Here is a 23,354-nt window from a genome sequence, read left to right on the forward strand (position 1 = left end):
TTCAAGGCCAACCTGGTCTACAGAGTGAGTCGCAAGACAGCCAGGGCTGCACAGAGAAACCCTGACTTGAAAAGAAAACACATAAATAAATAAATTAATTAGTTAATAAATAAGAGTCTCCATGAATCATCTAGATCATGTCGGCTTGGGGGCCTATCTGTGGGCAGCTGTCTTGATTAAAACTAAGTGATCTGAGAAGACCAGCCCACCGTGTTGTGGGATATTACATTAACTAGGCAAAGATGTGTTACATCCGTTTATGCTGCATCTGTTTAATAATGTAAAGATACGATGCATTTGTTTAATTATGTAAAAATGTGTTGCTGTGTTACCTTGCCTGCCTAAGGCACCTGATTGACCAATAGCTAGCAGAGGGCTATTCGGGGCTAGCGGGCAGAGAGAATAAGTAAGAGGAGGGGGGATGCTGGGGCCGGCGGGCCAGCCAGACATGCAGAGTAGGACACAGAGCAGGAAAGAAAGGTAAAAAGGACCAAGGCAAAACGTGGATGAAGAGAAAGGTTAAAATACGTTATAAGAGCCTGTGGGACAAGCCTAAGCTAGGGCGAGCATTAGTGACTAATGATGAGTCTCTGTGTCATGATCTGGAGCTGGTGTTGCTGGAGGACTTCTCTCCAGGTGCCACCAAGTCCCGCAGTCCCACAACCCATGTATAAAATAATCACTCAGACACATTACTTACAAACTGTATGGCCGAGGCAGACTTCTTGCTAACTGTTCTTATAGCTTAAATTAACCCATTTCTATAAATCTATACCTTGCCACGTATTTGTTGGCTTACCGGCGTCTTCACATGCTGCTTGTCCTGGCGGTGGCTGCAGTGTCTCCCCCCTTCTTCCTGTTTCCCCAATTCTCCTCTCTCCTTGTCCCACCTATACTTACTGCCTGGTCACTGGCCATCAGTGTTTTATTTATATAGAGTGATATCCACAGCACTTCCCCTTTTCTTCTTTTTTTAAAAAGGAAGGTTTTAATTTTAACATGGTAAAATTACATATAACAAAACAATTATTGAGCAAGAATTACTGTTACAATATTAAAGATGTCCTCTCTATCTTATATTTTTGAGTTTAAGGTTTTATATCTAACGTATCTTTTACCATAACTGAGGAAATTACAACTATCTAGTTTTCAACCACATCAAAGACCTCAGAAGGATATAATATTACCTGAGAAATGGGAGAAGGATATATGTAACTTTTGGGAGTCTTGCAGGGTAGTCAGAGACAGCTGACAGCCTGGAAAGTCATCTAATGTTCCTTTGTAAAGTTGGGGCATCTGTCTTCAGCTCACAGGGCTAGACTCTCCATCATTTTTTTCAGTGTCCTGTAGAATGTCTGGCAGTTTTCTCTGCAAAGCAGGAACCTGAAGGACCATCTCACCAATCAAAGTTCAGTGGTCATCCTTCCATGGGTCTTGTATGTCCAGTCGATCAAGCAGTCCAGGCAAGAACACTTTCTTGCCCGAATGGCTATCTTTGCAAAGGTGAAGATAAACTCCATATGGTGTGTCTTTGATGTCCATCTTCCTCTCCGAAATAAATCCCGTGCTGTCAGGAGCAGATATGTCTCACTGTCCAGAATGTCTAAATTTTTAAAACATTTTAAATGCCATATTCTGTAGGTCTTTGAAGTGTTTGAAGACTACCTATCTATCTGAAATATATCTATGTATACCTAGAAGACTTAACTAACATGGCTATAAATATGATTATGATAGATGACTAATTATTAATCTAGTTCTTAATTACCCATTACAATTTTATTTTTTTTAATTATTTTATTTTGAGACAAGGTTTATTATTATTATTACTATTATTATTGGATTTTCTTTTTTTAATTTATTTTTTTTAGATTTATTTATTTATTATGTATGACTGCAGGCCAGAAGAGGGCACCAGATCTCATTACAGATGGTTGGAAGCCACCATGTGGTTGCTGGGAATTGAACTCAGGACCTCTGGAAGAGCAGTCGGTGCTCTTAACCTCTGATCCATCTCTCCAGCCCTATCCATTACAATTTTAAATGAGTTACATAAACATAATACCTCAAACAAGAATAGAAATATATATACAGTATAACAAAATTAACTTTAAGTTTGTATCAATAAACTAAAATTTATACCAATGTAAAACATTTTATTTTATTTTATTTTTTAATTTTTTTATTTTTTTTTGAGACAGGGTTTCTCTGTGTAGCTTTGAGCCTTTCCTGGAACTCACTTGGTAACCCAGGCTGGCCTCGAACTCACTGAGATCCGCCTGGCTCTGGCTCCCCAGTGCTGGGATTAAAGGCGTGTGCCACCACCGCCCGGCTAAACCTCTTTTTTTTTTTTTTTTTTTTTTTTAAGATTTATTTATTTATTTACTTATTTATTATGAACACAGAAGGTGCCAGATCTCACTTCAGATGGTTGTGATCCACCATGTAGGTGCTGGGAATTGAACTCAGGACCTCTGGACAGAGCAGTTGGTGCTCTTAACCTCTGAGCCATCTCTCCAGCCCCTAATATAAAACATTTTAAACAAGTTGTTGTTCTTTAAAAGTAGGTTCATTAATCATCCCTTTTTCTTATCAGCTCTATGTCCTATATATCTATATCATATCCCCTTTTCTTTTTTAGAAAGATCGCATTCATAATCAACCTGTTTTAAATAAAAATATTGGTTTTTCTCTATCCGACACCAGAGGGCTCTTTTGATTTGGGACACAAGAATCTCTTAACCATTTTTTTTTAAAGGAATATGTCTTGGTTTAGATGGGGAGTGAGCCAATTCCACGTCTAAAGCCAGCTTGGTACATTTCGGAATTTGGGCATAGCATCTATTACTACTTCCTGCTGGAGGGGGGCGCTGTATCTTATGGGGACGCAAAGAAAATTTTAGGCCTATGGGGTAGTCCTTGAGGCTGTATTGTGGGAGCCAATTGCCTTGAAACCGTTCTGGATGTTGGATCATCTGGGCCATGGCGTCATCGGAGAACTTTCAGGGGTCTTGGCTGGTCAAATCTGATGTATCTTTTTTTTTTAAAATTTTTTTATTTATTATGTATACAGTATTCTGCCTGCATGTGTCCCTGCAAGCCAGAAGAGGGCACCAGAACTCATTACAGGTGTTTGTGAGCCACCATGTGGTTGCTGGGAATTGAACTTGGGTCCTCTGGAAGAACAGCCAGTGCTCTTAACCGCTGAGCCATCTCTCCAGCCCAAATCTGATGTATCTTAATCTGGAACAAATCCATAGCCTCTGGCTTTTTGTGGAATCAAAAGCAGAACCTCTTTTCCAAAGTAACATATCCTTATATCCAAATTTTGAAGTCAAGGTACCTTTAAAATTTACATTTTGGCATAACTGAACAGCTTTTACAATCAAATGTTTTTCTTTAGTTACAAATATCAAAGACAACATAATCCAGATTTTTTTGTGTGATAGCCATCTTTACGTGGCTTATTGTGAGCCACCATGTGGTTGTTGGGAATTGAACTCAGGACCTTTGGAAGAACAAACAGTGCTCTTAACCTCTGAGCCATCTCTCCAGCCCCCTTCAGCTTTTCAACATGGCGGTGGTATGTTTTCTCCAGCTCTGGGAGTCATCAAGTCTCAGAAATAGTAAGTCTACGCTTTTATCAAAGCAGTGTGTAGCCCAGAAACCTTTTTTTATTATTATTATTATTATTAATACTAGTAAAGACTAAATCTACCACACAGCTTAATGTGCTGCTGGCAGACGCCTCATTTCCGCCATACTGCCGGTCAAACGCAAACGCCAGCAACCTGCCAGTGTTCAAACCCACATTTTGTGGTGTCTAGCTGTCCGTATGAGACAAGAAGCAGGAACCTGGTTTTGGCTCTGTTGAGAATTGGTTATTAAATATTCTCAGGTTTAAGGTGGAAAATCGAGCTGTTGGGCACCATTTGTTGCTGGAGGGCTTCTCTCCAGGTTCCCCAAGCCCCGCAGTCCAACAATCCACTTATAAAATAATCACTCAGACACTTATATTATAAACTGTGTGGCCGTGGCAGGCTTCTTGCTAACTGTTCTTATAGCTTAAATTAACCCATTCCTATAAATCTATACCTTGCCATGTGGCTGGTGGCTTACCAGCGTCTTCACATGTTGCTTGTCCTGGCCATAGGTGCAGTGTCTCCCCCTCCTTCCTGTTTCCCCAATTCTCCTCTCTCCTTGTCCTGCCTATACTTCCTGTCTGGTCACTGGCTGTCAGTGTTTTATTTATATAGAGCGATAACCACAGCAGGCTGGCGGTCTGAGAGACCTGCTATAACCATGGGTGGCAACATTCCCTGGGAAGTGGGGCTGAGGGGAAACAAGCAAGGGGAGGTGGCTACAGTCGTCTTTCTGCTCATGAGTGGGGGTGTGACGTGGACAGCTTCACACCCTGCCTAGACTGTGGGTGTGATGTGGACGGCTTCACACCCTGTCTAGACTGTGGGTGTGATGTGGACGGCTTCACACCCTGTCTAGACTGTGGGTGTGATGTGGACGACTTCACCCCCCTGCCTAGACTGTGGGTGTGATGTGGACGGCTTCACCCCCCTGCCTAGACTGGGGGTGTGATGTGGACGGCTTCACACCCTGCCTAGACTCCCCCAGGATGGTCCATATCATATCACCTCACCACACCCAACTCTGCTACATGAACTCCCAAGTCGTGAATCTCATTTTTTTTTTAAAATTACGTATACAGTGTTTTGCCTGCATGTGTCCCTGCAGGCCAGAAGAGGGCACCAGATCTCATTACAGACGGTTGGGAGCCACCATGTGGGTGCTGGGAATTGAACTCAGGACCTCTGGAAGAGCAGCCAGTGCTCTAACCCCTGAGCCGTCTCTCCAGCCCCAAGTCGTGAATCTCTGTGTAGTCTGTAGGCAAGTCCCGAAAGATGAGAAGGCCTCCTCAGACACTGATTCCTCACAGCTGACAAATGGAAACCTCTGAAAGGAAAAGAAAAAAGACACACACAGGGAAACAGCAGACATGAATACAGATTAGGATGAAAATTCTCAAGCAAGGGGGGAAGTCCCACACTGAGGGCCATATGTGCACAGGGGAGGCCGAGGCTGGATCTTTTAGACACTGCTACTGAGCGAGACCACATCTCAAATGCCACCCCACACATGCACACAGAGAAAACCAGGAGGGATGAGAACTCCCCAGTGTGATACAGAACCCGATCATCAGTGTTGACATCAGTGTTGATCATCAGTGACCTCGGATAGGGGCTCAGTGGGTCGAGCCCTGGCCCGGCACATACGAAACCCTGGGTTCCATTCCCAGAGCTGTAGACACCAGGTGTGGAAGCCCATGCCCGCAACACTCTGGAGCTGGACCCTGTCTCAAACACACACACACACACACACACACACACACACACACACACACACACACTCACCCGCAAGGGGGCTCCCAGCCATGTTTACTCCAATTCCAGGCGCCCTCTTCTGGCTGCTATGAGTACTGCATGCAGGTGGTGGTGCAGCAGACAAAATACCAGATCCACAAATACACACTCGCAGGCACGCGCACGTGCACACACACTCACACACATACACACGCACGCACTCACATGCACGTACACGCATGTACACCCATGCGCGCACACACTCGTGCACGAACTCACGCACATGCTCGCACGCAGGCACACACTCACGTGCGTGCTCAGCCACACACACTTGTGCACACACATGCCGGCACACACATCAGGGTTGCCAAGGCACCTTGGCTTGGAGGCTAAAAGCACCTGCCACCGAGTCTGAAGACCGAGTTCAGTTCCCAGGACCCACATGTTGATGGGAGAGGACTGACTCCCACAAGCCCTTCCGGGGCCCCCAACTCGCTTCCAAGAGCCCCTTATCAGCCGGTGGTCACACTGGTCCTTGTGTTGTGTGTGCATTGCACGCACCCTGTGTGTTGAAGCACGTGTAACATGCACGTGGCAGCCCGAGGTTCAGGTCGCTCTCCACTTTGTATCACTCCCACTTAGGGGCTGAAGAGATGGCTCTGTGCTTAAGAGCACCGGCTGTTTTCCAGAGGACCCTGGTTCAATTCTTAGCACCTACATGGTGCTTCATAACTGTCTGTAACGCCTCTGTTCTCAGGGGCACCAGACATGCATGCGATGTACATACATACTCCCAGGTGAACACCATACATATAAAATAAAGATAATTTTTTAAAAAATCCCTCACTCTTCTGTATCGAACACAGAGATTGCAGTCCCAGTGCCACTCTGAGATCTTTGGCATCAGTTAACTCTGCAGCTCACACACGATTGAGCCTGTATGGGGATGAGTATTCAGAGACGGGTAAGGCCTGGGGGCCGCTCACCAACCTAAGACAGAATGTCTGTGTGGCATGGAGGCATCTCCATGACGGGTAAGGTGACCTGCTGACATCCCACGCAACCCAAGTTAGAAGCTCATTTTCTAGTAAAAGGGGGACCTGTAGGGTCCTGGCCCCTGTTTTGGGTAACTGTTACCTTGCTTGCTGACCTGGACCTTAATATCCTCCCTATGCTAATTCCCTGCCGGGTTCCACCCTCTTAAATGCTTAAGAGAAATTCCTTGTCTGTGTATCCTGCATAATGGGTGTTAACAGCTTAGATGCAAGATTGTAAAACATCCTTGGTAGCGAACTTCTTCCCTCCGGCGTTCTCCCATTGTGCTGTAAGCCTGTATTCAAGACCTCTTCCCTCCTTCAATTAACAGCGTTCGGCATTAAAATAAATAAATAAATAAATAACAAAAAAAGGAAAAAAAATCCCTCACTCACCAGGCGGTGGTGGTGCACGACTTTAATCCCAGCACTCGGGAGGCAGAGCCAGGTGGATATTTGAGAGTTCGAGGCCAGCCTGGTCTACAGAGTGAGTTCCAGGAAAGGCACAAAGCTACACAGAGAAACCCTGTCTCAAAAACCAAAACAAAACAAAAAAACAACCCTCATGTGGTGATATTGTGTTCCCCAAAATATTGCGCACCCTAATACTTATCTGGGGTCAAAACAGAACAGCCACTAGATACAGAGGCTAGAAAATGGTGGCATTCACGCCTTTAATCCTAACATTCCAGAGACAGAAATCCCTCTGTATCTGTAAGTTCAAGGCCACATTGGAAACAGCCAGGCAGGGTGACTCTCCTTTAATCCCAGAAAGCGAGCCTTTAATCCCAGGGAGTGATGGCAAAAACAGAAAGATATATAAGGCGCGAAGACCAGAAACTAGAAGCTTTTAGCTGGTTAAGCTTCAGGGTTTCAAGCAGCAGTTCAGCTGAGAGCCATTGGGATGAGGACACAGAGGCTTCCAGTCTGAGGAAACAGGATCAGCTGAGGAACTGGCAAGATGAGATAGGTGTGGCTTGTTCTGCTTCTCTGATGTTCCAGTATTCATCCCAATAACTGGCCTATGGTTTGATTTTGTTAATAAGAACTTTTAAGATTCCTGCTACACCCTCACTCAGAGCCAGAGCCTGCAGATTCTGCTGGTGCAACCTCACCTTGCTCCAGGACCGCCCCTGTCTTGTCCTCCTGTTGCCCTTTGTGGGTGCCGGGGCCTGCAGATCTACCTACACAGCGCCAGGATGGCATTGTTTTCTTATTGTAGGTACCCAGATGATCAGTGTAACCCGTCAATCTGGTTGGATCTGAGTCCCTGCAGAGGTGGCTCCTGTGCCTTCCTGGGCGATTTTCTTGATGACATCACTGAGGAAGACTGGACAGCCCTCGCCTTGGGCAGGGACCCTGTGTAAAATTGAGAAAGCAAACGGATGACTAGCATGCAGGCGTTGCCATTTCCGGGCTGTGGACGTGCTGTGACCTACTGCTTCAAGCTCCTAATAACTTGATTTCCCCAGGGCCTGTGCTTTAAGCTGTGAATTAAAATGAATTCCTTTAAACTACTTTTCTTCTTCTTGGTTTTTTGAGACAGGGTTTTTCTGTGTAGCCCTGACTGTCCTGGAACTTGCCCCTTAGACCAGGCTGGCCTCGAACTCAGAGATCTGCCTGCCTCTGCCTCCCTAAGCCACTGTTCAATGTTTATGTTTGTGTGCATGTGCGCCACGTGCACGCAGGGCCTGCGGAGCTGAGGACGTCAGGACCCCTGGAGCTGTGAGTCCAGTGACTCCAGCACCCAGTTCCCTCTGTTACCACAGCACCACGAAACGGCATTGACGTATCACCAGAGATGATTCATTTAAGTTTTGATTTATTCCCCCCATAGGGTATGTAGCCCAGGCTACCCCCTGCAGGTTGCAGGTTGGCCCGCTTGTACTTAGCTAGCGCTGGAATTGCAGGTGTGTGCTATCCCACTCAGCACGGGAGAAAAAAAAGAAAGAGAAGCCAGGCATGGTGGCACGCTCCTGTCCTCCCAGGACTCAGAAGGTGGAGGGAGGCCAGAGGATCTGGGGTTCAGGGTCATCCTTGGCTACCTGGCCAGGACGAGGCCAATCTGGGCTACACGAGCTGGAGAACGAACAGAAATGCAAGGAACGAGCCGGGCGGTGGTGGCGCGCGCCTTTAATCCCAGCACCCGGGAGGCAGAGGCAGGCGGATCTCTGTGAGTTCGAGGCCAGCCTAGGCTACCAAGGGAGATCCAGGAAAGGCGCAAAGCTACACAGAGAAACCCTGTCTCGAAAAACCAAAAAAGAAAGAAAGAAAGGAAGGAAGGAAGGAAGGAAGGAAGGAAGGAAGGAAGGAAGGAGGAAGGAAAGGAAGGAAGGAAGGAAGAAAGAAAGAAAAGGAAGAAAAGAAAGAAGGAAAGAAAGAAAGAAAGAAAAGAAAGAAAGAAAGAAAGAAAGAAAGAAAGAAAGAAAGAAAGAAAGAAAGAAAGAAAGAAAGAAAGAAAGAAAAAGAAATGCAAGGAACAAACAGGCCAAGGGCAGATGCACACCGTCCACACAGAGGAGAAGGGTGTTAGGTTTCCATAGAAACAGCATCCCGGCTGCTCCGCGGTCCCGCCCACCCGCCTACTGCCCGCCAATCAGGGGCTCGATTGTGTGCAGCGCATGCTCAGAACGCACCGCCGTCCGGCCCGCCTCCGGGAGACACCGGAACAGCCGCCCGGCGCCGGGCTGGTGGGGCCACGCATGCGCCCTCCCCGCGCCCGCCGGCCTGGGCGCGCATGCGCCTTCCTCGCGTGCCCCGAGCGCGCGGGCGTCGGGCGCCTCAGTCAGCGAGCGGCGGCGGCGGCGGTGGCGGCGGAGCAGCGGGGCCGAGGCCGGCGAGCTCCCGAGGTGACCGGGCGGCGCAGGCGGAGCAGCGCAGCGGGGCCGTCCGTGCGCGCGCAGCCGCCGCCATGAAGCCCCCCGCAGGTACCGGCCGCCCCCGTCCCGGCCCCGGGGCGCGCGCCTCCCCCGGCCCGACCCCCTGGGCTGCAAAATGAATGAAGCAACTTTGCCATGACTTCCCCCGCTGGCTGGCGGCATTGGAAACGATAGAAACTTCTGGCGCTCGCGTCTCCCCGCCGGGACGTGGACCGCCGGCGGAACGGGAGCAGCACCCACACGTGCAGTGGAGGCGCGGGGTGTCCGGAGGGCTGCGTGGGATGGTGGGGGGGAGCCTGGGAGCCGGCACCGTGTGCCATCTAGCATCCCGTGAGGTCAGGGAGCACCCCCGATGAGGTCCTTTTTCTCTTGTTTAAGGACTTATCGTGCGTGTGTGTGTGCCTGTGTGTGTGTGTGTGTGTGCGCGTGTGTACGTGCCCATATGTCCCATATGTGCAGCACCCACGAAGGCCACAAGAGTGTGGCGGGGCCTCTATACGAGGATTTCGTCACAGGTGGTTGGGAGCGGCCTTTTGGGGGCGCTGGGAACCAAACTCGGGTCCTCCGAAGACCAGCGAGCGCCCTTCACCCCTGAGCCCCTCTGGGGCCCAAGCCTCTTAATGCGGGAGAACAAGGGTGCAGGCCCGTTGGGAGACCCACCTTTCTCTCCCAGGCCTGGGGAGGATGAGGGCAGGGATCCCAGTGTCAGGTGTGGACAGCGCAAAACGTTTAAATTTTATTTTCTTAGCGCGCGCGCGTGTGTGTGTGTGTGTGTGTGTGTGTGTATGTGTAGGTCAGAAGACAGCTTGCGAGTCGGTTCTCTTTCCACCTCCGGGCGGGATCAAACTCAGGTCCTCAGGGTTGGCAGCAAGCGCCTTCACCTGCCTAGCCATCTGGACAATTCCTGGATTTGCTTAATCCAGAAAAGAACTGATCCAGCCCCGGCAACTTGGCAAGGTCCTGCCTTAAACAGTAAAGAGGGCCGGAGATGTGGCCAGCGTGTGTGCCAGGTCCCGGGTTTCCAGGTCCCGGGTTCCCCACCTAGCACCGGTGGGAAGAAAAAAGCGCTGTGACTTGTGTCCGGTGTCTTAGAACGTGGCCGGTGTGTGCCACCTCCTTGCATTTTCTCATACCTGCGGATCCTCCCCCAGTTGTGGTCATGGGAACAGGAATAATCAGTATTACTCTTGCCTCAGGAGCTCGAAGATGATCCCAAGCCGAGACGGTAATCCTAATGTTTACAGAAAGATGTTGAAATCCTGGCTGCTCCAGAATTTTAGGACTCTCCCTGTTCTCACGGCAGGCCCTGCCCTCACTTCTAAAGCCCTTCGTGTCTGTGTGTGTGAGTGTGCACATGTGGGTGTGTACTCGAGGATGGGCTGACAGTATTTTCCTCATTCGCTGCCCAACTTCTTGCTTTTGAGACGGTTTTTCTATGTAGCCCTGGCTGTCCTGGATCTCGCTGTGTACCCCAGGCTGGCCTCGAACTTACAGAGATCCTCCTGCCTCTGCCTCCCGAGTGCTGGGATTAAAAGTGTGCGCCACTACACCCAGCCATGGTTTCGATTTTGAGACAGGGTCCGTGTACCCCAGGCTGGCCTCATTGATATGTAGTCATGGATGTCCCTGAACTCTGTCCTGCCTCAGTTTCCCGAGTGCTGGGACGAGGGCGTTGTGCACGCGGTGAGTGCTCACCCTCCGAGCCACGGCCCCCACCCCCATTTTTGTTTTTATTTATGAGAAAAATGGTTGCCCTGTAGTCTCTGGGCCTCAAATGTGGAATCCTCCTGCTTCAGCCTCCCGAGTGCCTTAAGAACAGGCACCCGTACCCCACCCAGTCCATCTTTGTGAAAACACCGTCCTGGTGGGCAGTGCCCTTCCTGTCCCTTCCCACCCTTGCCGCCTGCCCTCGTCAGTGAGGCCCGAGGTGGGCGGCAATGGCCTTAATGACACCTTGGCAACACCGGGGGTGTGGAGGACCACACCTAACCCTCATGACATGCTGCTGGATGGCTGTGGTGCCAACATGGTGTGGAGAACAGGACCAGTGGCAAGACAGACTTCTGGAAATCCTCAGGCCTGGCCTCTCAAGACCTTGAAAGGGTGTAGCTGGCCAGAACCTGTGCTTTATTTCTGGGATGGCGTTTGCCAAAGCAGTAGGATCCCTCAGCAGTAATGTCCCCACCCAGAATCCCCAGTGAGGGCTGGGGCGTGGTCAGGGCTCTGTCCCTGGCCTGCACATACTCCTGCTCATGGCCTCGTTACTTGAGCAGGTCCTGGGAGGACGATGGTGGACGGACTCTTTAGGTACAGACTCGGTGCTTCCCACAAGCCCCTGGGCCTCTTGCTCATGATCCCACGCTTCTCTTTCCTGCAGCCTGTGCTGGGGACGTTGTGGACGCCGCGTCCCCATGCTCCACGGTGAATCATCTACGCTGGGACCTGAGTGCACAGCAGATCCAGGCCCTGACCAAGCAGCTCATTGAGCAGACCAAGTGTGTGTACGACCGCGTGGGCGCCCAGGACTTCGAGGATGTGTCCTATGAGACCACGCTGAAGGCGCTGGCCGACGTGGAGGTGACTTACACGGGTGAGCTCCGTCGGTCCCTCGTGTCTGGGGAGGCCAGTGAAGGGTGGGAGCCGGCAGCGTGGCCTGCCACTCAAGGCGGGTGTGGCAGTGGACAGGCCTGTCCCCCTGGGCCGGTGGAAGCAGCGTGGCCTGAAGGACGCAGCTCAGGTGACAGACAGCTCTGAAACCGAGTCCCTTGTGGCTTCTGGGACACTGGGTGTCAGCTCCTGCCTGGGCTGCCAAGCAGGCTTTGTCTAAGTTTGTTTCCTTTCTTTTAAAGATGTGTTTATTTTCAGGCCAGTCTTCGTGGCCTATACCCTGTAACTCCAGCAGCTGGGAGTCAGACTCAGGTGGACCTCTGAGTTTGAGGCTAGCCTCATCTACATAGCAAGACAAAAAACATACAAGCGACCAAAATATTTTTATTTTTTGTGTATGAGTATGTTGCCTGTGTGTGTGTGTGTGTGTGTGTGTGTGTACCCACTGAGGCCAGAAGGGGGTGTCGGGTCCCCTGGAGCTGGAGTCACACACAGTTGTGTGCCGCCATGCGGACGCAGCTTACGTTTGTCTGTTCTTTTTCCACCGAATGGACCACACTGGGGCTGTGGACGTGCGGACACACACCACCACTCACTGCCAGCTCACTAGCCTTTATTCTGAGTCCCCTCTGTGCCTGCCAGGCAGGGCTGAGTCCCGGTTGTCCGGCTGCCTTGGCATCGCACAGGGCACACCTCCACTCAGCCGGGCGTCTCCTTCCTGTGGCTGGAGCACATTCCTGCTGCCGGGATGTCTGTGATCGTCTGTGTGTGGGTTTTCCTGTCTCGGCCTCAGTGCCAGCAGAGGACCCTCTCAGGCCGGAGCCCTGGCCATCCGTGCCAACTTGGCCTGCTCAAGTGTCCTCCTGTCACCCGCCACGCTCTGTCTCTAACACGATGCTACACGGCCTGTCGCCACCCAGCACGATGGCAGCTTCGTCCTCAGACCCACCAGACCCGAGCAGCCGGGTCCCAGGGCCACTGTTCCAGCCCCTCTCTGGCAGAAGAGGCAGAGGCATGTTCAGGCCACGGAGGCCGCTCTGCCTCAGGTCCAGCAGGGCCTCTCCGCCTGCATCCCGGGTGTGGTCCAGATGGGCCTGCGACCAGCATCCTCTGGCTGCCCATCGGCCGCGGCCTTGCATACCCTCCGATGCAGCTGCCCTCCGCTCCCTCACCTGCCCTGGCTTTAGTCCCGGCCTCAGTTTCCACTCGTGCGTCAAGCAGTGTCCTCTTCCTCTGGTCTCAGGAGGGAACCTCGCCCGCTGGTGACCCCTGGTGACCCCTGGTGACGCCTTCCTTGGTATGGCATTGTACCACAAATCCTTTGACTTCCCTGCCGGCCTCTCCCGCACCTCTTCCTCTGCGCAGTGTGGTGGCTCACACCTCAGCACTTGACAGCCTGAGGCAGGAGGATTACCACAAGCCCAGGACTCACCCGGGCTATAGCAAGAGCTTGTTCCAAACAGAACAGAAAGAGACAAGTGGTCAGGGCTGACCCCGGCAGCTCCTCAGCGCACGCCCGTGAACTCGGCGTGGAGGTCATAACCTTTGTGCTCCCCGCTCGGGCTCCGGGCCTCCGGGCCCTTCCTCCGCTGGCCAGCGTCACCCCGTGTGACTAAGCATACAGGCCGTCAGCACCCAGAACGAGCCTCGGTCCCCCGGCCGTGAGGCATCCCGCGCCCACCCCGCACACCTCACATCCGCCTTCTGTCCGTGGGTGTCCGCGCCCGTGACCTCTGTGTCAGGTCTCTGGCTGGTGCTGTGCTGTGGTGTCAGAGGCTCCCTCCTGTTCGGGGCCGCGTGATACTCCAGCGCGTGCGTGGGAACTGGGAGCCCTGCCTTTGGCTGTTGTGGTCTCACTGTCGCACGTGCACGAGATTTGATAGTGACCCGTGCTTTGTTCCTGGCTTCATGTGTGGGTAGGGGACTGGGTCACAGGGCAGGTGTCGTAACGTTCACGCTTGTATGGTCCCAAATTCAGGCATGCTCCTGCCTCAGTCTCCAGGGCGCCGATGGCAGGTGTAAGCACCGTTCCCGTCGAGCGGTCGGCCGTGGAACCTGTCGCCCCGTTAGCATGCCTGACTGTCCCGGTGTCTGCTTTGTTGTCTTGAGTCTCCGCTGTGCCGTCCCCAAGGCTGAGGGTGACGGCGCTCCCTTCTGTCCCAGTGCCCGAGCCCCGCGGGTGCAGAGGTGTCCCCGCAGAGGCGTCCCCGCAGAGGCGGCTGGGGGGGCGCGCCCTCTGACCTTGTCCCCATCTCACCCTCAGTACAGAGGAACATCCTGGACTTCCCCCAGCACGTGTCCCCGTCCAAGGAGATCCGCACGGCGAGCACAGAGGCCGACAAGAAGCTCTCGGAGTTCGATGTGGAGATGAGCATGAGGCAGGACGTCTACCAGAGGGTCGTGTGGCTGCAGGTGCGTGGGGGGCGGGGGGCACAGGGGGCCGGCTCTGCACTGGCCATGGCCCAGGCCCACGGCAGCCACGCGAACCACCTTGTGACCAGGTCCGCTGCTGCCGTGTGGAGGGCAGGCGCCATGTGAGCTGTGCAGTCACAGCCGGCTGCGGCCTTCACTGTGGTCAGGTTGTTGTTAAAGTACCTGTCATTTCAGGCGGCGGTGCTCGCCTTCAATCCCAGCACTCGGGAGGCAGAGGCAGGAGGATCTCTGTGAGTTCGAGGCCAGCCTGGGCTACAGAGCGAGATCCAGGACAGGCTCCAAAACCACACAGAGGAACCCTGTTTCAAAAAACCAAATAAAAAATAAACCTAAAGTACCTGTAATGACCACACAGCTGTGAGACGTGACCGGGCCTGTCATCGCAGCCTGAGGCACCAGGAGTTCAAGGCCGGCCAGGGCCACCTGGGATAGAATACGGTGTCGTGGTGCGTGGCATCCCAGCACTCAGTGGGTCGACACCAGAGACTCAGGAGTTCGAGGTTTGCCCTTCATTCCGTACTGAGTTCAAAGCCGGCCCGGGGTGCATGAGACCCCATTGAATAAATAAAAGGTTGGAGTCCTCCGTGGAAGAGCCCTGCCTAGAGTCCCCCAGGGGCGTCTGGGGCCTGGCTGGGGACAGCCTGCCTGTCCTCCTGGGTCCATCCCACCACCCGAGAAGAAAAAAGGCAGTGCTGGCCAGAGTTCCCACGGCCGGTCACAGCACCAGTCGGTGCCTGTGTGCACCCGGGAGCCCCGTGGCCACCCCTGGGGCAGCCTGTGCTCCAGGTTGGGGGTTTCGTTGTGTTAATGGATGGGGAGGTTTCTCTGTAGCCCGTGCTGGGAACCAGGGTCCTCCATCTCCGAGAGCCGGGTCTCTGGGTGGCCCTGTGCCTGGCTGTGTAGCCGGGTTTTAACATTTCTCTCTTTCCTGGAGATGGGAAGCCTCTGGAAGCACATCTCTCCTCCCACGGGGGTTGAACCGGGCTTGGCTGCGATCTCCTTCACCCTCAGAGCCCTGTCTCGTGATTAGAGTGTGGGGTTTTATTTAAGATGTTTGGTTTTCATTATGTGTGTGTTTTTCTGTCTGGGTGGCTGTGTTGACGTGGGCTGCTGCTGTAGAGGCCGGCCGGGAGCTCTGTGTCTCCTGGAGCTGGAGTCACGGTGCGCGTGCGTGCGTGCGTGTGTGTGTGTGCGCGTGCGTGGTGTTACGAGCGCCGCTGTGGGTGCCCCTGCCCCTGCCGTGAGAGCAGAGAAGGGACACACTTCCCTGCGCTGTTGCCCAGTGTTGGATTTGAGCTCTCGATGGCGTCTTCCAGGAGAAAATCCCGAAGGATTCCCTGCGGCCCGAGGCAGCTCGCTACCTGGAGCGGCTGATCAAGCTGGGCCGGAGGAACGGGCTCCATCTACCTCAGGACACGCAAGAGGTGGGTGTGCCCTGTCCTGAACGCCCCAGTCAAGGCCTGACGGCACTGTCCCTGTCCTCTGCCTGGGGAAGCAGAGCCACGACCCCAGAGCGTGATGCAGCCGCCCACTTCGGCCCGGTGCTTGGCTGAGTCAGCGCTGCTGGGCCTGGAACGTGGGTCCCCGTGCATGCCTTCCGGGGCTGGCTTGAAGACCCTGGTGTGTGCAGAGATGGGTGTCATACCCCGGGCATGGCAGAGACCGCAGCTGGCTCTGGAGGGTGTGACAGGTGGCGCTTACACTGTGCAGTTGAGCCTCAGAGAGGAAGCAGCTGTGTGGACTCCGTTCTGGGGTGCGCCTTGAAAGGCCTGCTCATCCCTGCGGGGTCACCCACGCCCCAGAGGCCACCGCGTCAGAGCCCAGGACCTTTACTTAGTCAAGATGCCGTCCTGCTGAGGCGAAGGGAAGCCGGGCCCGCCCGGGGACTCCCAGCCCTGGAGAGCGGTCGCCGTGGTCACTGAAGGCCCAGTTCCTGAAGGGTGGGCACGGGGGGCGAGGTGGCCCTGCTGGAGAGGGTTCCAGGTGTTCCCTGCCTCTCGAACCCGTGCCTGGTCCTGGTCCACCGAGCGCTCATTGGCCAGCCGGCTTTGAGAAGCAGGGAGTGCCTGGGGTCTCCTGGAGCCTGGGCCGGGTTCCTGGAACCTGGGGTCTCCTGGAGCCTGGGGTCTCCGGGAGCCTTGGCCGGGTTCCTGGAGCCTGTGGTCTCCGGGAGCCTGCGGTCTCCCGGAGCCTGGGGTCTCCCGGAGCCTGGGGTCTCCCGGAGCCTGGGGTCTCCGGGAGCCTGGGCCGGGTTCCTGGAGCCCTGCCGCTCCTGAGCTGACAGGCAGGAGGCCTCTGTCACCGGCCTGTCACAGCCCCGGCCTCGGTTGTCACCCCGTCCTGTTCCCTGTCCGTCTGACAGCACGTCCCTGCGCGGATTCCTAGTTAAACCCTAGACCCGGCCTTAGCAGGCGGAGGTGACCCTCTGTCACCGGGGCTCAGGCTGAGGGTCCTTCCCAGGGGAGGCCTGCGGGAGAGCCCAGGAGTCCAGCGGTGCCCGGGGAGTGGCGGAGGCCACGTCCGCCCCCGGCTCCTCCTGTCCTTTGCTGGGTGGTTTCCGGAGGGGCGGCCTGGAGGGACGGGAGGCCGGTGTCCCCACCCCACCGCGTCCCACCTCACCGTGTCCCCACACCGCTGTCTCTGCAGAAGATCAAGGGCATCAAGAAGAAGTTGAGTCTGCTGTGTATTGATTTCAACAAGAACCTGAACGAGGACACCACCTTCCTGCCCTTCACACGAGAGGAGCTGGGTGAGTGCGCCGATGGGGGGGGGCTGACGTGGGGGGAGCTGGGGGAGCCGCCGTGGGGGGTGGCGTGCCATGGGGGGGGGGAACGTGCCTTTGGGGGGGGTGTCCTCACAGCTGGCCAAGGACAATGGCGCCATCTTTCCCTGGGAGGCAGGAACCGGGTTCTGCTGACCCAGATCCTATCCAAGCAGGAGCCCTGAGCTGGCGCAGCCGGGGCCGCCCTAGCCGGGGGCTGATAGCTGTTGTCCTGAACCCCACACGGCACCCGCCACACAGCGTGGGTTGTAGCCCAGACCTCCGACATTGGAGGATTAGCACCTCCGTGTGGTGTCTGGGCACCCACCGCGGCTGAGATGACCCTGCCTCTCCGGGAGGCACCCCTCGGGTTCAGGGGTGCTGGCCTGGCTCCAAGGCTCCGTCTTGAGCAGCATCCGCTCATCCCCAGGCGGGCTCCCCAAGGACTTCCTGAACTCGCTGGAGAAGACGGAGGACGGCAAGCTGAAGGTCACCCTCAAGTACCCGCATTACTTCCCGCTGCTGAAGAAGTGCCACGTGCCTGAGACGCGGCGTCTGGTGGAACAGGCCTTCAACTGCCGCTGCAAGGAGGTGGGCCCTGCAGATGTCCCCGACGGCCCCGGCCCCTTCCACAGCCGCCCGCTGGGGGCCTGTGCTGGGGTTTCACGGTCACGGGGCATGGCGGCCTTGTGCAGGCCGTCTGCAGTTAGCTCCCGCTGAGGTGAGGCCGGGCGGCTCTCCCACAGGGGCCCTGCCGGCCGGGGGCTCGCAGGGCAGGGAACGGAGGGGCCTGTCACCACCTCGTTGGCGTGACTGGAGCCAGGGTTCCCCAAGCTCCAGAAGCTGCCGCTTGAGGTGGGCACCTGACTTCTGTAATGCCCTGACCGTAACGCGTGGGCCTCCCCAGGGATTGTTACCATCACCTAAGCAATTGGAGTCCTCAGAACCCCACCCCGAACTCTCCCCTGACCTCCCACGGGCTCCCACATGGGGCTGGTGCCGCCTCCACCTGGCCCCCTGCCTGCCTGGGTGGGTTGAGGTGCTGGGTGGCCAGGGCCGTGTGGTGCTGGGGAGGCGCTGTCCTGGGCCGACCCCCGGCAGTCCATCCCCTGCTCGGCCTCCCCATCCCCAGACACGGGCCTGCCCTGTTCTGAGCAGCCCTGCTATGCCTTCACGGTGACCAGAGTGGGCGATTGTCCCGTGGTCTGCTAAGCCATCTTGGTGGCAGGTCCGCTTTCTCTGCGATCAGGTTGGTGGTGCCTAAGACCAGTCCCAGGACAGCCAACCCGCCCTCGCCTCTCTCTGCCCCCGTGGTCCTGTCTGGACGGGGCAGAGATGGAGTCCCCCGGCTGCCTGTGTCCCTGCAGGAGAACTGCGCCATCCTGAAGGAGCTGGTGTCCCTGCGGGCGCAGAAGTCCAGCCTTCTGGGCTTCCGAACACATGCTGACTACGTCCTGGAGATGAACATGGCCAAGACCAGCCAAACAGTGGCCACCTTCTTAGGTAGCCGCCCCGCCCCGCCCATGTCCTCAGCCCGAGGATCATCGTCTCGGCTGTCCGTCCGTCCGTCCGTCCTGGGGTAGAGCCCGCGTCCTGTGTCCAGCCCCCCACGCGCGCTTTCCCTTCTGGGGGCGCAGTGGATGGTGGTCCGGGCCTGTGGTCGCGTGGGCATGACACACCCCTCCTGGGCGCCCTGCAGATGAACTGGCACAGAAGCTGAAGCCGCTGGGGGAGCAGGAGCGGGCGGTGATCCTGGAGCTGAAGGAGGCCGAGTGCGCCAGGCGGGGCCTGCCTTTCGACGGGCGCATCCACGCGTGGGACATGCGCTACTACATGAACCAGGTGGAGGAGACGCGCTACCGCGTGGACCAGAACCTGCTGAAGGAGTACTTCCCGATGCAGGTGGTCACGCGCGGGCTGCTGGCCATCTACCAGGAGCTGCTGGGGCTGACCTTCACGCTGGAGGACGGGGCGGCCGCCTGGCACGAGGACGTGCGGCTCTACTCCGTGCGGGACGCCGCCTCTGGAGCGGAGGTCGGCAAGTTCTACCTCGACCTGTACCCCAGGTGCGCACGGCGTCCCCCAGGTCACCCCCGCTCACCCCGTCTGCTGGGGACAGAGAGCGGCTCCTCCGGCCCCGTGGGCACCGACGGCACCGGCCCGGGGCTCTCGGCTCCGCCCTGACCTCGGCTCACTCCTCAGGGAAGGGAAGTACGGCCACGCGGCCTGCTTCGGCCTGCAGCCCGGCTGCCTGCGCCAGGATGGAAGCCGGCAGCTGGCGGTGGCCGCCATGGTGGCCAACTTCACCAAGCCCACGCCCGACGCGCCGTCCCTGCTGCAGCACGACGAGGTGGAGACCTACTTCCACGAGTTCGGCCACGTCATGCACCAGCTCTGCTCCCAGGTGAGCGGCGTGGGGCCCCTGGGGTGCGGTGCGTGGCTGGGCCGACGCCGTGGACCAGTGCCGGCGGCCCTGGGCCCTCTACTCCGCGGAGAGGGCCTTCATTACATTTGCTTATCTTCGTGGGGGGGTGCACTCGGGGGCCGTGGCTTGCACACGCAGACCAGAGGGCAGTGGACCCTCGCCTGCCCTTTGAGTCTTGGGTTTGAACCCGGGCTTGGCAGCACGCTCCCTTAGCCACGGAGCCCCGTCCCTGGCCTGTCTCTTCCCTCCTGCTCCGTGTCTGGTTGACGGTGGCCTGCAGTGGTTCCCACGCCCTCCTCACACGGCCGGCCATCTCGCCACAGCTCCTCAGGTGGCTTTGGGGGTACAGGTCAGGCCAGCCTCTCCCAGCACTGGGCTGTTGTGTGCAGTTGGTGTAGATCGGAGGCCGGAGCAGAGCCAAGGCCTCCTGGACCTTAGTGTGAGGCCTGGGGCCGGAGATGGGGGCCCAGCCTCTGCGGCTGGTGGCGCCCAGTGTGCCAGAGCCCGGTGAGCTGACAGCTGCCGGGACCCCAGAGGGGCTGAGGCCGGATGTGTGGCCTGTGTGCCAGCACGCCCTAAGGCCTGTGCCCTGGGCAGGCGGAGTTCGCCATGTTCAGTGGGACCCACGTGGAGCGGGACTTCGTGGAGGCGCCGTCCCAGATGCTGGAGAACTGGGTGTGGGAGAAGGAGCCGCTGACGCGCATGTCCCAGCACTACCGCACGGGCAGCCCGGCCCCTCAGGACCTGCTGGACAAGCTCATCAAATCGCGCCAGGCCAACGCAGGTGAGGCGGGCCGCCCTTCCCGTGGGCACTCGGCCGGATGGGGAGCTTCGTGGCATTCCTGCTGGCTGACCTCTAACCCCCCCCCAAGGTCTCTTCAACCTTCGGCAGATCGTCCTGGCCAAGGTGGACCAGGCCCTGCACACGCAGACAGATGCCGACCCGGCCGAGGAGTATGCCCGCCTCTGCCAGGAGATCCTCGGGGTGCCGGCCACGCCAGGTAGGGGCTCAGAGGCCCGCCCGGCCCCGGGGCCTCCGCTCCCCAGCCCCCGGAGAGCCGCAGCGAGGGTTGGGTCCCGGGGCTGTGGGGCCTCACTGCCTGAGTCCGTCACCCGAGCTCACGCTCCCCCCAGCTCACACTCCCCCGGCTCACACTCCCCCCCCCCCCCCCACACTCCCCCGCCGGCGCCTGTCATGGGCCTCGCCCGGGGCGCACACGGGGACATGCACACCCGCAGAACCCGGCCCCCTGCCCCAGGCTGCCCTTCCCTGGGGTGGGCCCTGCAGCCTGCACCTCACTGTGTCCCCCAGGGACCAACATGCCAGCCACCTTTGGCCACCTGGCGGGCGGCTACGACGCCCAGTACTACGGTTACCTGTGGAGCGAGGTCTACTCCATGGACATGTTCCACACGCGCTTCAAACAGGAGGGGGTGCTGAGCCCCAAGGTGAGGCCCAGGGCACCGAGCCTCCCCGCGGTGTCTGTGGCCCCCGCTGCCCGCCCCACCCCCTCTGACCCTGACCCCGTTGCCCCAGGTTGGCATGGATTACCGGACCAGCATCCTGCGGCCGGGGGGCTCCGAGGACGCCAGCGCCATGCTGAAGCGGTTCCTGGGCCGCGACCCCAAGCAGGACGCCTTCCTCCTGAGCAAGGGCCTGCAGGTGGAGGCCGGGGAGCCGCCCGCCTGCTGACCGCGCACCAGCCCGCCGCCGCCCTGTGCCTTAGCCTGGCCCGGCGGGGCGGCCTCGGCGGCCCCTGGCCCATGGGTGAGCCGGGGCGGTTTCCATCCTCCACGCCCCGGCTCGAGGTCCCCGTCCTCAGGGCCTGGCCTGGCTGCCCCGGCGGCCTCCGCCTTGCACTAACCCCTCCCCAGCCCCGTGTCGGACACAGTTCTCTGATGCCGCCATTAAACTGATGAGGCCCCTGCCCGCGCCTCGCTCTCCTCCCCTGCCCGCGCCTCGCTCTCCGCCGCTCCGCCCCGCGTCCCCAGCGCTCTTGGCTGTGACGTGGTGCCGGGTCTGCGGGAGGGAGCCAGGGCCAGCTGCCCAGCGTGTCTGTCGCCCAGGGTCACTGTGATCTCCAGCACCCGCTGCAGGGCCTCTCCAGGGCCGGCCGCAGGGAAGCCTGGGTGAGGCTCTGCCGCCTGCTGGCCGTGAGCAGTATTGCACCCTCCAGCCACCATTAAATCTGCATTTCAAGAAAGACAGGCCCTCGTGTAGCCCAGGCTGGCCCCTGACTTGCCGGGTAGCCACGGCAAAAGGAAGCCAGTGCGATCAACTCCGATCCTCGGTTCACACAGGATCCCAAACTTCCTAGCCAGGGGTCTGCACTGTCCGGAGACGCCCTCTGCAGGCACAGAGATGCATGCCTGTCGTGGAGGCCGCCACGAGGCAGGGCCGTGCGCAGCTCCAGTGTGGCTCGGTTATGCTTCCCGCACAGAGCGCCCTTGTTAAGTCTACACGGGGTGGGGGGTGCCCGGGGCTCCCTGGTCAGCCGGCCTAGGTCAGGGCTGGAGGGGTGGCTGGGTGGTTAGAGCACCAGCTGCCCACGCCGGAAGCCCTGGTTAGATTTCCAGCACCCACACGATGGCTCACGGCCACCTCTAACTCCAGTTCTGGGGGGTCAGCACCCTCTTCCGGCCTGCTTGGAAGGAAGGGGCGCTGGGCGGAGCTCAGCGGGCGGAGCACGTTCTGTCCTGGCCGACTCGGGCACCAGGACCGCCGGCCACTGCAGCCCCAGCGGGTCCCGCGTCCCGACCTCCGGGGGTCTCCGGCCCCACAGGGCACAGGCGCACAAACGCTTTAGAGAGGAAGGGCGGCGGCCACTTCCAGACGGGGTCAGATGGAGACCCGGGGCGCACGCCCCAGGGCATGAGGTGCCGATGGGCAGGGGCCTCGGGCAGACGCCCCCGGCACTGAGTGGACGCACCCAAGAGGGGAGGAGCGCGTGGATGCGGCAGCGGGACCCTGCATGCCAGCCCGGGGGGCAGGGGAGGGACGCACCTCGGAGTTCCGCCCGGGGAGAGAGGCCGTGTCTTAAGCAAGGGGATGCGTGCGTGTTGTGTGCGCGTGTGGTCGGCCGGGCCTGCGCCCCCCTGCCTCGCTCTCCTGACTGACCTCCCGGTTACCGGAAGCTTCTTGCCCTTGTTGGGTCGGCCCGCCCGGTGCCCTCAGGATCCACCCGCCTCCCGCAAAGCTGCAGCCACGCTCAGCCTCGCCCCCTTCCTGCTCGCTGGACCCCAGTATTCAAACCCTGGTCCTGACGCTTGCCCAGCAGCCGTCCCTACCCACTGAGCCACCTCTCCGGCCCCCAGTGAGACAGGGTCGCCCTAGGTACCCCTCACTGTCCCAGAACTTGCTCCACAGCCCAGGCTGGCCTTGAACTCAGAGATCCTCCTGCCTCTGCCTCCCGAGTGCTGGGATTAAAGGTGGGCGTCACCAGGCCTGACTCAGGATTTACACACACACACACACACACACACACACCCCGCTGTTACAGTCCACAACCAGACACGTCACCCGTTCCCGGTGACCCTGGGCTGGCCCCTTCCACGCCCCGGCTTCCTCACCATAAAAGCGGCAGAGTGGACCACCAAGCCCCCGGGGCGGTGGGCGCCCAGCCCTGGAGGATGCCGAGGCCTCCCGCCTCCCGGCCACTCTCCAAGGCGCTGACCCACCCAGGTCTGGGGGCCCTCAATGCCCACGCCAGGCTGCCTGCCAGAGCCCCACCCTGGGTTAACTAGACCTCGCCACTCACACTCAAGATACCGTGTGTGTAGGCAGGGTCTAGTGTAGCCCAGGCTACCCCCGAGGACTCAAAGATGACCTTGAACTCTTTC

At 57.6% G+C, this 23,354-nt stretch overlaps 1 protein-coding gene across 1 annotated transcript; it reads left to right on the top strand.

Moving 5' to 3' along the window:
* Nucleotides 1-9,210: 9,210 nt before the first annotated feature.
* On the top strand, nt 9,211-21,403 carry Thop1 (thimet oligopeptidase 1). Its single transcript, XM_028862740.2, has 13 exons — nt 9,211-9,336; nt 11,666-11,878; nt 14,159-14,307; nt 15,645-15,752; nt 16,975-17,077; nt 17,520-17,680; nt 18,457-18,592; nt 18,789-19,155; nt 19,292-19,493; nt 20,112-20,298; nt 20,387-20,515; nt 20,827-20,963; nt 21,052-21,403. Exons 1-13 carry the CDS (start codon nt 9,321-9,323, stop codon nt 21,205-21,207), a joined length of 2,064 nt encoding a protein of 687 aa, XP_028718573.1. The 5' UTR covers nt 9,211-9,320; the 3' UTR covers nt 21,208-21,403.
* The last annotated feature ends 1,951 nt before the right edge of the window (nt 21,404-23,354 follow it).

Source organism: Peromyscus leucopus, chromosome 22 (assembly GCF_004664715.2).
Source record: "Peromyscus leucopus breed LL Stock chromosome 22, UCI_PerLeu_2.1, whole genome shotgun sequence".
In the NCBI taxonomy this organism is placed as follows: domain Eukaryota; kingdom Metazoa; phylum Chordata; class Mammalia; order Rodentia; family Cricetidae; genus Peromyscus; species Peromyscus leucopus.

What these genes read in the sequence shown, in the direction of transcription:
- Thop1 (XM_028862740.2), top strand. An exon ending in CGTGGAGGTGACTTACACGG is followed by an intron (nt 11,879 to 14,158) that starts GTGAGCTCCGTC and finishes TCTCACCCTCAG; the next exon opens with TACAGAGGAACATCCTGGAC. An exon ending in CGGGGTGCCGGCCACGCCAG is followed by an intron (nt 20,516 to 20,826) that starts GTAGGGGCTCAG and finishes TGTGTCCCCCAG; the next exon opens with GGACCAACATGCCAGCCACC.